Genomic DNA, 13,699 nt, shown 5'->3' on the forward strand with positions numbered 1-13,699 from the left:
TCCCCCAGCGCGTGACGCCAAAAGGGGCGCGCACGCAAGCGTGCGCGTGCCGCCTCGCCACGAGACACCTGTTTCTGGCTCCGCGAGTCCGCCCCGCCTCCTTCACGGCGGCCCTGCCTCCACCACGTGACGCACGGATGGCCGCCGCTTCCTCTTACTGTCGTAGTTCCGCGTCTCAGCGCTCGACGCTCCTGCGTGCCATTGCCTGCCTGAGTCACGTGTCAGGGGGAAGCTGGAAGGCGTCGTTCTCCTTTCCCAGCCCCCCTGCCCGTCCGCCATGTTTTCAGGCCGGGTCTGGCTTGGTCTTCCCCCATAAGGAAATGGCCGGGGAGCTCCAGGGGACCCAGGCGCCGTCGCTTCGGCGGAGCCTGGGCTGACCAGCCAGGACAGCGGGGTAAACCCGAACAATTCTGCGCGAGGTAGGGAGGCCATGGCGTCCGGCAGTAATTGGCTATCCGGGGTGAATGTCGTGCTGGTGATGGCCTACGGGAGCCTGGTGAGGAGATTCCCCCACCCCATTCTTGCTGTCGCATCTTACCCAGTAGAGACCCTCCTTTTGAGCTATACCCCGTCTGCATTCTCCACCCACTCACCTGCGCCTATCTGGACTTTGACTCCTTATTCCAGGAGTAGGTGGGAGTTTAAGTCACCTACTCGGGCCGACCCGCCCTCGTTAGCCTAGATCTCTTCCTCTAACGCTAGAGCACGGACCCCACGCCTCCCTGCTACTGGCTTCTTAGATCCACCCCCATCATAACCGCCTTGCTTTGCCCCAAGTTTTACCCTGAAACATTCCTGAGAGCCAGAATCTGGGGATTTGGAATGAAGGCATGCTTTAAAAAAAAAAAAAAAAACCCAACTGTATTTTTTGATTAAAGGATTTTTACATCTTTTTGGACAGGTGTTTGTACTGCTGTTTATTTTTGTGAAGAGGCAAATCATGCGCTTTGCAATGAAATCTCGAAGGGGACCTCATGTCCCTGTGGGACACAATGCCCCCAAGGTAGGTCCTTAGGGCACAAGTTAAACACACTTCTCCAGATCTTTTAGGGTCAAGAATGAGATTTCCTCTGCCTTTGGTGATGACTTTAATTCTCATGTTTCTTTGCGTGCACTTGTCCTTGTACTTACTAAGTTGAGCAGGCACTGTGCGCTTTGGGACTTGGCTTACCTGCTCAGTGCTGTGGCAAGCATGTGGCTCACCCAGGAACTTCTGTTTTTGTATCTGCAGAATGAAGGGCTCGGGTCGAAGTTCCCAACTGTCTGTAGTAAAATATTTCCCAGCTCATCTTAAACTACCCAGTGTTTTTTGTTTGATTAGGATGGGGTTGAGATCATTAAGGTTAACCCAAGAACAATGAGAAGGGTTACCTTTACATAACTTTAGACTTAACAGGAGCTCCGTAAGTCATCTAATTCCACCATTCATGTTACCAACAAGCCCAAGAAAAGGAAGCAGTTTACCAGAAGACATATAGGAAGTGAATAACCCAGTGGTCTTTTATCTTTGTCTGTACTTTCTCCTTAGGTGATTGTCTTCCTTTCCTTGGCTTAAGCTACAGATGAAATGTTATCTCTATCCTAGAACTCTTTCCTGAGTTCCTTACATATATTGTCAACTGACTACCTGACATTTCCACTTAGATTTCTAGTAGACATCTCAAACCCCACATATGTGAATCAGAATTATTGATACCCCACTGCCACCCTCATTCTGCTTCTTTAGTCTTTCACTTCTAAGTAAAAGACACCTGCTTCCCTTACCAACCCCGTTTTGTGTGGCTCTCTCCAGATCACTGGGACCCAGCTCCACTGGCTGAATTTTCCACCCTTTTTGCTTCTGTGATCTGGAATGGTCTTCACTTGGCTAGCTCATTCATTCTTTTGATCTTAGCTTAAATGTTACTTCCAAAAAAGGAATGCTTATTACCTATTTTAAAGTACGTCCCCCCTCTCTTTATTTTCACATGGTACCCTGATTTTTTCTTCGTAGCATTTACCATAATTTTTCTTTTATGTTTGTCCATTTGTTTAAAACATGCCTCTCTCTTCCGCTAGACCGTAAGCTTCAAGAATGCAGGCACCATGCCAGTTTTGTTCACGACTATAAAGCCAGGACCTACACATAGTAGGTACTCATTAATTTCTTGTTGACTGAAAAACAGGTTAGTGCCAGGGCCTACACATAGCAGGTACTCTGTAATTTGTTGCTGAATGAAAAACAGGTTAGTTGTAGAGCTAGAGCTCATGACTCCCTCAACTCCTAGAGCACTGTACTTTCATTAACCAGTGCTATTAACCTTCCCTCTTTGTTCTTTGCTGACATAGTACATGGAAAGGCTCTAGGAGGATGTCCTGGGTTGAAACCTTAACAGTCCTGCCTGCCTCATGAGAGAGACATAGGGTTAGTTTCTAGCACATCATGAACCAGTCAATACTTTGGCTATTCAGGGGTCCCTTGGTCTAGTTGAGAGCAATATTCCTTTTGCTTAAAAAATTTTTTCTAAATTCTCAACCATTGCTAGTGAAAGTATAAATTAGTAAAACCACTTTGGAAAATAACTGGTCATTGTCTGGTAAGGTTGCACATGTACCTAATCCATGGTCCAGCAGTTTCTCTCCTACCATAGAGAAATTATGTGTACCAAGAAACATATACAAGATTACATATACAAGATTATTTATAGTGGCATTGTTCATAATATTTGAAGAATAAACTTAATTCAGATGTCCACTTTTCAATGATTATATAGGCTGAGTGCAGTGGCTCACACCTGTAGTCCTAGCACTTTGGGAGGCTGAGGCCAGAAGATCATGTGAGCCCAGGAGTTACAGACTGCAGTGAGCTATGATTGCACTGATGCACTCCAGCATGTGCAAGAGCAAGACCTTGTTTCTAAAAAATAGGTAGTGGTATATTCATATTCTGGAATAGTGTAAAAAATGAAAAACTGAAGATAAATATATGAAGACAAATCCTCAAAATACTTTTGAAGGAAAAAAATTGCAAACATGAATGAATCTCAAAAACATGCTGAGTGGGCCGGGCGTGGTAGCTCATGCCGGTAATCCCAGCAGTTACGGAGGCCGAGTTGGGCAGATAATACTTGAGGTCAGGAGTTCGAGACCAGTCCAGCCAACATGGTGAAACCCCATCTCAACTAAAAATACAAGAAAAAGATCCCAACTACTCGGGACGCTGAGGCAGGAGAATCCCTTGAACCCAGGTGGCGGAGGTTGTAGTGAGCCGAGATCAAACCACTACACTCCAGCCCGGGTGACAGAGTGAGACTCTGTCTCACCAAAAACAAACAAAAAAACCATGCTGAGTGAAAAAAGGCAAAACGCCGTTCCCAAAAGAATATGTACCATGTGCCTCCACCCTATTTATATGAAATTCTAGAACAGGCAGAACTGTAAACGAGAGTACATCATGTTGCCTGGGCGGGGAGAGGGGAGATTTCCAGGTGATGAAAATATTCTTTATTTTGATTGACATGGTGGTGAAGCAGGTATGTTCATTTGTCAAACTCATCAATTTATATACATAAGATGAATGCATTTATTATATATAAATTCAACCTCAATAAAGTATATTTTAAAAATTTCGCTAGGTGCGGTGGCTCACACCTGTAATCCCAGCACTTTGGGAGGCTGAGGCGGGTGGATCACCTGAGGTCAGGAGTTCAAGACCAGCCTGGCCCACACGGTGAAACCCCGACTTTACTAAAAATACAAAAAAGTTAGCTGGGCGTGGTGGTGTGTGCCTGTAATCCCAGCTACTCGGAAGGCTGAGGCAGGAGAATCACTTGAGCCCGGGCGGAGGTTGCAGTGAGCAGAGATCACACCATTGCACTCCAGCCTGGGTGACAGAGTGAGTCTCTGTCTCAAAAAAAAAAAAAAAAAAAAAAAAAGAGTTTAAGGCAAGGTGAGGTGGTTTACACCTGTAATCCTAGCACTACGGGAGGCCAAGGCAGGCTGATTATGTCAGCTCAGGAGTTTGAGACCAACCTAGGCAATATAGGGAAACCCTGTCTCTATAAAAAGTTTAAAAATGGGCCAGGCGCAGTGGCTCACGCCTGTAATCCCAGCACTTTGGAGGCCGAGACGAGAAGATCACAAGATCAGGAGTTCGAGACCAGCCTGGCGAGCATGGTTCTCACCATCTCTACGAAAAATACAAAAAATTAGCCGGGCGTGGTGGCACACGCCTGTAGTCCCAGCTACTTGGGAGGCTGAGGCAGGAGGGCAGGAGAATTGCTTGAACCCAGCAGGCAGAGGTTGCAATGTATTTCTCTACGAAAAATACAAAAAATTAGCCGGGCATGATGGCATGCGCCTGTAGTCCCAGCTACTTGGGAGGCTGAGGCAGGAGGGCAGGAGGATTGCTTGAACCCAGCAGGCAGAGGTTGCAATGAGCCAAGATCATGCCACTGCACTCCAGTCTGGGTGACAGAGCAAGACTCCATCTCAAAAAAAAAAAAAAAAAAAAAATTTAGTAATAACCCATGCATGGTGGTGTGTGCCTGTAACCCCAGCTACTCAGGAGGCTAAGGCAGGAGGATCACCTGAGCTCAGGAGGTGGAGGTTACAGTGAGCTGAGATTGTGCCATTGCACTCCAGCATGGGTGACAGTGTGACCCTGTCTCAAAAAAAAAAATTTTTTTTTTAAACAAGTTGCAGAGGGATTCTTAAAGTATTTTTCCATTTATATCAAGTTAAAAACCAGGCAAAGCTAAGCATCTTTTTTAGGGTGACACGACAAAACAGTGAAGAAGTGTATGAGGACTATTGACAAGTTAAGGTTTGGGGTGGGGAGCATTCAATGAGGGATGGGCACACAAGACTTCAAAGTTAATGGTAATGTTCCATTGCATAAACTGGATATTGGTTATAGATGTTATTATGATTTTTATATTTATTTAAAATGTACATCTATGTTACCTGTATTTTGTGTATCTTAATGTTTCACAATGGGAGTTTGTAAAAAGTTACAACAAAAAATGTATTTACTGGGGCTCTGGTAACCCTCTTAGGTAAGAGAGATCAATATGAAACTGAAAATAGTAGTTGCTGCTGGGTAACTGAGAGGTGCTACCTTTAGTGTCTTTTTTTTTTTTTTTTTTTTTTTTTTTTTGGAGACGTCCTGAGAGGTGCTACCTTTAGTGTCTTTTTTTTTTTTTTTTTTTTTTGGAGACGTCTCACTCTGTTGCTCAGGCTGGAGTCCAGTGGCGCAATCTCGGCTCACTGCAAGCTCCGCCTCCCAGGTTCACGCCATTCTCATGCCTCAGCCTCCCGAGTAGCTGGGACTACAAGCCCCCGCCACAACGCCCAGCTAATTTTTCGTATTTTTAGTAGAGACGGGATTTCACCATGTTAGCCAGGATGGTCTCGATCTCCTGACGTGATCCAGCCACCTCGGCCTCCCAAAGTGTTGGGATTACAGGCGTGAGCCACAGCGCCTGGCCCCTTTAGTATCTTTAAAATTTGTATACCATGAATTTGACTTGGCTATTTTAAAAATTAAATATGTGTTAATTTTTTTTTAAAGTAGCCTCTAGCTAGGTGCATACCTGTAATCCTAGCTGCTCAGAAGGCTGAGGCAAGAGAGGCTGGGTGCAGTCGCTCACACCTGTAATCCCAGCATTTTGGGAGGCCAAGGCAGGCAGATCACTTGAGGGCAGGAGTTTGAGACCAGCCTGGCCAACATGGTGAAACCCCATCTCTACTAAGAATACAAAAATTAGCCAGATGTGGTGGTACGTGCCTGTAATCCCAGCTACTCTGGAGGCTGCGGCAGGAGAATTGCTTGAACCTGGGAGGCGGAGGTTGCAGTGAACTGAGATTGCGCCACTGCACTCCACCCTGGGTGATAGAGCGAGACTCTGTCTCAAAAAAAAAAAAAAAAATTGGAAATAATGTTGATGCTGTATAGCTTGAAGGATTTCTGGCACAAGTTAAAAGTTCTAGCTTAGAGATGTGCAGCTTGGAGAGGTTATTGGAAAACCCAATCACATTCTATCCTAAATTCTTACCTCTTATCTGGTAATTTTATTAACTACATGAGCATCTTCTCTATTTCTGTTGTCTTAGGTGTTCATTAACTCTGCCCCATTTTCACATTGGTGGAAAGCAGAGGGCAGGGTAAATGACTGTGTATTCTTTTTCTATGTGAACAGGACTTGAAAGAGGAGATTGATATTCGACTCTCCAGGGTTCAGGATATCAAGTATGAGCCCCAGCTCCTTGCAGATGATGATGCTAGACTACTACAACTGGAAACCCAGGGAAATCAAAGTATGTGGCAAGCTCTTGGAATGCTTCAGTGAGGAGTCCCACAGGTCCAGAATTCCTTTTCTCTCAGAGTTGTCAAAAGCTGCTGGCAAAGCCTTAGTTATTCCTGTTGTTGGATATATGCTACATGCAGAGCCCATTTATTAGCTTGCTGGAGTTTGGGGAATTTTTTTTTTTCTTTTTTGAGTTGGAGTTTCGCTCTTGTTGCCCAGGCTGGAGTGCAATGGTGCAGTCTCAGCTCACTGTAACCTCCACCCCGCAGGTTCAAGCAATTCTTCTGCCTCAGCCTCCAGAGTAGCTGGGATTACAGGCATGCACCACTATGCCTGGCTAATTTTGTGTTTTTACTAGAGACGGGGTTTCTCCATGTTGGTCAGGCTGGTCTCAAACTCCTGACCTCAGGTGATCCGCCCACCTCAGCCTCCCAAAGTGCTAGGATTACAGGCGTGAGCCACCACGCCCAGCCTGGGGAATCTTTTTAGGTTTATGCCTAACACCAGTCTTTTCCTCAACAGGTTGCTACAACTATCTGTATAGGATGAAAGCTCTGGATGCCATTCGTACCTCTGGTAAGGGCTACCTGACAGGGTCCATTCTAGCATCCTGAAAGCCCACCTAGGGAACAGAGTAATGAACCCACTTTGTATGTTAGGATTTGTCCTTTCTGCACATCCCTGGCTAGTAGGAAATTCTAGAGTTTTGAAAGTACTGGATTAGAGATTTTGCTGAAGGAAATGATATAAGCAGGTTATTCTCCAAAGAGTCTGGGTGTTCTGTTTTTTAAAGTTCTTCTCTTGAGACCTTTAGTTTCATAAAGTAGATGATGGTAATATGCTTGTTTTTCCGCAAAGGACAGGTGGCACCTGCTTTTTCACTAAGCCCAAGATAGATTGTTCTTGAATTTTTTCCATTCTGTCAACACTTGTCGTATATGCTCTATCTCTATGAAAACAGTTTATGTCTTAAACCTAGGATGGATGGGTAAGCAGGATGGTAAAATGTGTGATGACACTTATCATGTGTCATTGATGCAGCTTACAACTGTGGTGTTACCACCAAATGACCACTCCGGCACAGCTTTATACCTTTGGTCTCAATCAGAATCTCCCTCTAACTCAACTCGCTCATTTCATTAGACCTGTTTCTTTTTATTTTTGAGACGGAGTCTTGCTCTGTTGCCCAGGCTGGAGTGCAGTAGCACGATCTTGGCTCACCACAACCTCCACCTCCTGGGTTCAAGCGGTTCTCCTGCCTCAGCCTCCCAAGTAGCTGGGATTACAGGTACCTACCACCGTGCCCGGTTGATTTTTGTATTTTTATTAGGGACAGGTTTTCACCACGTTGGCCAGGCTGGTCTCAAACTCCTGACCTCAGGTGATCTGCCTGCCCCGGCGTCCCAAATGGCTGGAATTACAGGCGTGAGCCACTGCGCCCAGCTTCATTAGACCTATTTCTAACTTGGGGGAATTAACTAGAAAGACTAAAGAATGGGGCAGGCGCGATGGCTCGTGCCTGTAATCCCAGCAGTTTGGGAGGGCGAGGCAGACAGATCACAGGAGGCCAGGAGTTCAAGACCAACCTAGCCAACAAGGTGAAACCCTTTTGTATTTTTGTCTCTACTAAAAATACAAAAATAAGCTTGGCATGGTGGTGCACATCTGTAATCCCAGCTAATCAGGAGGCTGAGACTAGAGAATTGCTCGAACCTAGGAGGTGGAGGTTGCAGTGAGCCAAGATCACCGCCACTGCACTCCAGCCTGGGTGACAGAGCGAGACTCCATCTCAAAAAAAAAAAAAAAAAAGACTAAAGAATGAGAGAAGGAATATCACTGTGCTGTTTTCTCCACAGAGATCCCATTTCATTCTGAAGGCCGGCATCCCTGTTCCTTAATGGGCAAGAATTTCCGCTCCTACCTGCTGGATCTGCGAAACACTAGTACGCCTTTCAAGGGTGTACGCAAAGCCCTCATTGATACCCTTTTGGATGGCTATGAGACAGCCCGCTATGGGACAGGGGTAAGCCAGTTTTTTCTTCAGGGCACTAAAGAGATCCCTCAGACTGAGAGATCCTCACTCTTCCTTTCTCTTTCCTAAGGTCTTTGGCCAGAATGAGTACCTACGCTATCAGGAGGCCCTGAGTGAGCTGGCCACTGTGTGAGTTTGGAGGGGAACGTGTCAAAGGGAGCTGGTACAGTAGTGTTGGACTGTTGCCACAGTGCAATGACCTTCATAAAGCAATATAAACAAAATCCATGATACCATAAGAGTTGTCAGGTTCTAGACTATTAGATCAGTCTCTTACATTAGAAAGCAGATGCGGCCGGGCGTGGTGGTTCACGCCTATAATCCCAGCACTTTGGGAGGCCGAGGCGGGAGGATCATCTGAGGTCGGGAATCCGAGACCAGCCTGACCAACATGGAGAAACCCCGTCTCTACTAAAAATACAAAATTAGCCAGGCATGGTGGCGCATGCCTGTAATCCCAGCTACTCGGGAGGCTGAGGCAGGAGAATCTCTTGAACCCAGGAGGTGGAGGTTGCGGTGAGCCGAGATCGTGCCATTATACTCCAGCCTGGGCAACAAAAGCGAAACTCTGTCTCAAAAAAAAAAAAAGAAGAAAAGAAAGCAAATGCAACTATACAAGCTAGTAAAAGAAGTTTTTACTTTTGTGTGCATTTTTCTTGTCTTTTGTTTAGCCCAATAAAATGTCAAAATTGGTGTAGACTAGCAAAGGGAATAGTTTTTCAGCACACACAGGGATTCCTTCAGAGTCTCAGTGTCCTTTTTGTGTCTTGGCCCAATAAAAGTAAGAATTAAATAACATCTATTTTTGGCCTGGCGCAGTGGCTCACGCCTGTAATCCCAGCACTTTGGGAGGCTGAGGAGGGTGGATCACAAGGTCAGGAGTTCAAGACCAGCCTGGCCAACATGGTGAAACCTCATCTTTACTGAAAATACAAAAATTAGCTGGGCATGCTGGTGGGCGCCTGTAATACCAGCTACTCGGGAGGCTAAGGCAGGAATCACTTGAACCCAGGAGGCGGAGGTTGCAATGAGCCAATATGCCATTGCACTCCAGCTGGGGCGACAAGAGCAAGACTGTCTCAAAAAAATAAAAATAAAAAATCTATTTTTACTACCACTTAAAGCATTAGTAACCGTGTCTGAAACAAAGGCTATCACTATAGAGTCAACTGTTGAGCGTTTGTGTCACAGGAGAGGATTCATGGCTTTTGTTTGGGAATGTTTTTAATACACACTAAACATAGTCTCGTATTTTCATGCAAATGTTAAAATCAAAGTTCTTGGCGAGAAAGGAAAGCCAATCTAGAATAAAAACTTAGGCCGGGCGCAGTGGCTCACACCTGTAATCCAACACTGGGAGGCCGAGGCAGGTGGATCATCTGAGGTCAGGAGTTCAAGACCAGCTTGACCAACATGGGGAAACCCCATCTCTATAAAAATACAAAAATTAGCTGGGCATGATGGCGCGCACCTGTAATGCCAGCCACTCAGGAAGGTGAGGCAGGAGAATCGCTTGAACCTGGGAGGTGGAGGTTGCAGTGAGCCAAGATTGCGCCATTGCACTCCAGCCTGGGCGACAGAGCAAGACTCCATCTCAAAATAATAACAAAAAGTTAGTTACCAGCCATAAAAATAATCTGTTTTCTGCTATGTTGAATATTGCTCTTTCTCAGGAGCTTAAGGGGTATGTCTCTCCTGTCTTCTCTCTGTCCCTAAAAATGAGCTACCTTGTCTTAAAAGATGAAAGGTCCAAGGCCTGGAGCAGTGGCTCACGTCTATAATCCCAGCACTTTGGGGGGCCAAGGTAGGCGGATCACTTGAGGCCAGGAGTTGGAGACCAGCCTGGCCAACATGACAAAACCTCATCTTTACTAAAAATACAAAAATTAGCCTGGCATGGTGGCACATGCCTGTAATCCCAGCTACTCCAGAGGCTGAGGCAGGAGAATTGCTTGAACCCAGGAAGCAGAGGTTGCAGTGAGCCGAGATTGTGCCACTCGAGTGTGGGTGACAGAGCAAGAGTCTGTCTCAAAAAAAAAAGATGAAAGGTCCTAGTAAAAACTGCTTAGAAGGCCAGCTGCAGTGGTTTGTACTTGTAATCCCAACACTTCGGGAGGCTGAGATGGGTGGATTACTTGAGCCCAGGAGATTGAGACTGACCTGGGCATCATAGCGTAACCCTGTCTCTACTGAAAATACAAAAATTAGGCTGGGTGCGGTGGCTCAGGCCTGTAATCCCAACACTTGGAGAGGCCGAGGCGGGCGGTTCATGAAATCAGGAGAGCGAGAATATCCTGGCTAACACGGTGAAAACCAGTCTCTACTAAAAATACACACAAAAAAAATTAGCCGGGCGTGGTGGCGGGTGCCTGTAGTCCCAGCTACGTGGGAGGCTGGGGCAGGAGAATGGCATGAACCCAGGAGGTGGAGCTTGCAGTGAGCCAAGATCACACCACTGCACTCCAGCCTGGGCAACAGAGCGAGACTCCATCTCAAAAAAAAAATTAGCTGGGAGTGGTGGCGTCCACCTGTAGTCCCAGCTACTTAGGAGCTGAGGTGTGTGTATCACTTGTGCCTGGGAGGCAGAGGTTGCAGTGAGCCAAGATCATGCCACTGCACTCTAACCTGGGTAACAGAGCGAGACACTGTCTCAAAAAAAAAAAAAAAAAAAAAAAACTGCTTAGAGCACTAATGAAAATGAACATGTAGAAAGGCTGGAAAAGGGCGTTTGGTCTAGAAGTCAGCAGAAGCCTGTTCAAAATTCACTTTCTTTGATAGATAAATACTGGATGATTCCAGTTATATGAGATACCTAGGTAGTCAAACTCAGAAAGTAGAATGATGGTTGCAGGGACTGGAGAGTGGGGAAAATAGGGAGTTGTTCAGTGGGTATAGTTTCAGTTTCGCAAGATGAAAATGTTCTGGAGGTTGGTTGCACAACACTATGAATATACTTAACACTACTGAACCATACATTTAAAAATGCTTAAGATGGTAAATTTTATGTTACATGTATTTTACCACAATCTTTTTAAAATTATTTCTGAAGGCCAGGCGTGGTGGCTCATGGCTGTAGTCCCAGCACTTTGGGAGGCTGAGGTGGGTGGATCACCTGAGGTCAGGAGTTCAAGACCAGCCTGGCCAACATGGTGAAAACCCGTCTCTACTAAAAATAGAAAAATTAGCTGGGCATTGTGGTATGCGCCTGTAATCCCCAGCCACTCGGGAGGCTGAGACAGTTCGCTTCAACCTAGGAGGCGGAGGTTGCAGTGAGCCGAGATTGTGCCTCTGCACTCCAGCCTGGGCAACAGAGAAAGACTCCGTCTCAAAAACAAAAATGTTTGATTTGTAGTTTCTAGGAATGTATAATAGGTATAGTGAAGAGTATAGGCTTTGAAATTTGACAAACTTAGGTATGAATCCCAGGTCTGTCACTTACTAGCTTTGTGATCTCATACAAGCTAATTATTGGACCCTTAGTTTCCTAATCTGCAAAACAAGGTGATAACCTATATAGGGGATATCTGTCTCAAAAAAAAGCTTGAGCCAGAGGCAAGAACTCTGGGAAATTGGTTTCTCTGCTGCTAGTTGTTTTTGGTATGAGTAGGTGTGTGTCAGGGCACCCAAACAGGGCCTTTATTCTGTCACCCAGGCTGGAGTGCTGCTACTTTTTTAGGGTGTGTGTGAGAGAGAGAGAGACAGGGTCTCACTCTGTCACCCAGGCTAGAGTGCAGTGGCACAGTCATGGCTCACTGCAGCCTCGAATTCTGGGCTCAAGCGATCCTCCTGCCTCAGCCTTCTGAGGAACCAGGAGTGCAGGTGTTTGCTACCATACCTGCCTAATTTTTTGTAGAGATAGAGTCTCACTTTGTTTCCCAGACTGGTCTCAAACTCTCCTGGGCTCAAGCGATCTCTGGCCTCTGCCTCCCGAAGTGCTGGGATTACAGGTATAAGTGACCATGCCCAGCCCCTCTGCTACTTTTTTTTTTTTTTTGAGATGGAGTCTTGCTGTCACCCAAGCTGAAGTGCAGTGGCGCAGTCTTGGCTTGCAACCTCTGCCTCCTGGGTTCAAGTGATTCTCTTGCCTCAGCCTCCCGAGTAGCTGGGATTACAGGCACCCACCACCATGCCCAGCTAATTTTTGTATTTTTAGTAGAGACGGGGTTTCACCATGTTGGCTAGGCTGGTCTCGAACTCCTGCCCTCAAGCAATCCACCTGCCTGGGCCTCCCAAAGTGCTAGGATTACAGGCATGAGCCACCATGCTCAGCCTCTCGCTATTTCTAAGCTACTGGATGGGGTTTTAGTAACTAGTTTACAAAATAGGACAGATAGGACACAAATAACTGTTTGTGGCTATTGCTGCATTTATGGCCTGGGATAAGCCCTGATTTCTTTGATTAGTCCTCATTCTGTCAATGACCTCCCCTCTCTGTTCTTCAGGGTTAAAGCACGAATTGGGAGCTCTCAGCGACACCACCAGTCAGCAGCCAAAGACCTAACTCAGTCCCCTGAGGTCTCCCCAACAACCATCCAGGTGACATACCTCCCCTCCAGTCAGAAGAGTAAACGTGCCAAGCACTTCCTTGAATTGAAGAGCTTTAAGGATAACTATAACACATTGGAGAGTACTCTGTGATGGAGCTGAAGGACTCTTGCCGTAGATTAAGCCAGTCAGTTGCAATGTGCAAGACAGGCTGCTTGCTGCGCCGCCCTCGGAACATCTGGCTCAGCAGGCCCAGACTGTATCCATCGAAGTTCCCGTTGTATCCAGAGTACTTAGAGCTTGAGTCTAAAGGGTAATTCCCCAACCCTTCCTATGGGCATTTTTAGGACATTGGCTAAGACTATTTTCCCCTAGTAGCGCTTTTTTCTGGATTTGCATTCAGGTGTTATTCTTAATGTTTCTGTCAAAGCGTCTTAAAAATCTTCACTTGGTTTCAGCCGTAGTTCACCTTCCCTGTTCCAGGTTTATTTAATTCCAAAGGTGAGAGTTGGAGTGAGATGTCTTCCATATCTATATCTTTGTGCACAGTTGAATGGGAACTGTTTGGGTTTAGGGCATCTTAGAGTCGATTGATGGAAAAAGCAGACAGAACTGGTGGGAGGTCAAGTGGGGAAGTTGGTGAATGTGGAATAACTTACCCTTGTGCTCCACTTAAACCAGATGTGTTGCAGCTTTCCTGACATGCAAGGATCTACTTTAATTCCACATTCTCATGAAAAAATTGAATAAAAGGGAATGTTTTGGCACCTGATAACAATCTGCCAGGCTATGTGACAGTAGGAAGGAATGGTTTCCCCTAACAAGCCAATGCACTGGTCTGACTTTATAAATTATTTAATAAAATGAACAATTATCAAATAAAACATGAATCAGT

General features: G+C 45.9%; 1 protein-coding gene across 4 annotated transcripts; it reads left to right on the plus strand.

Annotated features, from left to right (window-relative positions):
• Positions 1-40: 40 nt before the first annotated feature.
• C12H1orf43 (chromosome 12 C1orf43 homolog) lies at positions 41-13,699 on the plus strand. Of its 4 annotated transcripts, none has more exons than XM_003259349.3 (7): positions 41-496; positions 902-1,003; positions 6,180-6,297; positions 6,810-6,863; positions 8,144-8,310; positions 8,390-8,448; positions 12,762-13,699. In XM_003259349.3, exons 1-7 carry the CDS (start codon positions 431-433, stop codon positions 12,955-12,957), a joined length of 762 nt encoding a protein of 253 aa, XP_003259397.1. In that variant the 5' UTR covers positions 41-430; the 3' UTR covers positions 12,958-13,699. The 4 variants fall into 4 exon arrangements, with proteins under 4 accessions (XP_003259397.1, XP_003259398.1, XP_030680293.1 ...); XM_012510948.2 differs by having other exon boundaries at positions 203-419; XM_003259350.3 differs by lacking the exon at positions 902-1,003.

The sequence above is a fragment of the Nomascus leucogenys genome, chromosome 12, assembly GCF_006542625.1.
Source record: "Nomascus leucogenys isolate Asia chromosome 12, Asia_NLE_v1, whole genome shotgun sequence".
In the NCBI taxonomy this organism is placed as follows: Eukaryota; Metazoa; Chordata; class Mammalia; order Primates; family Hylobatidae; genus Nomascus; species Nomascus leucogenys.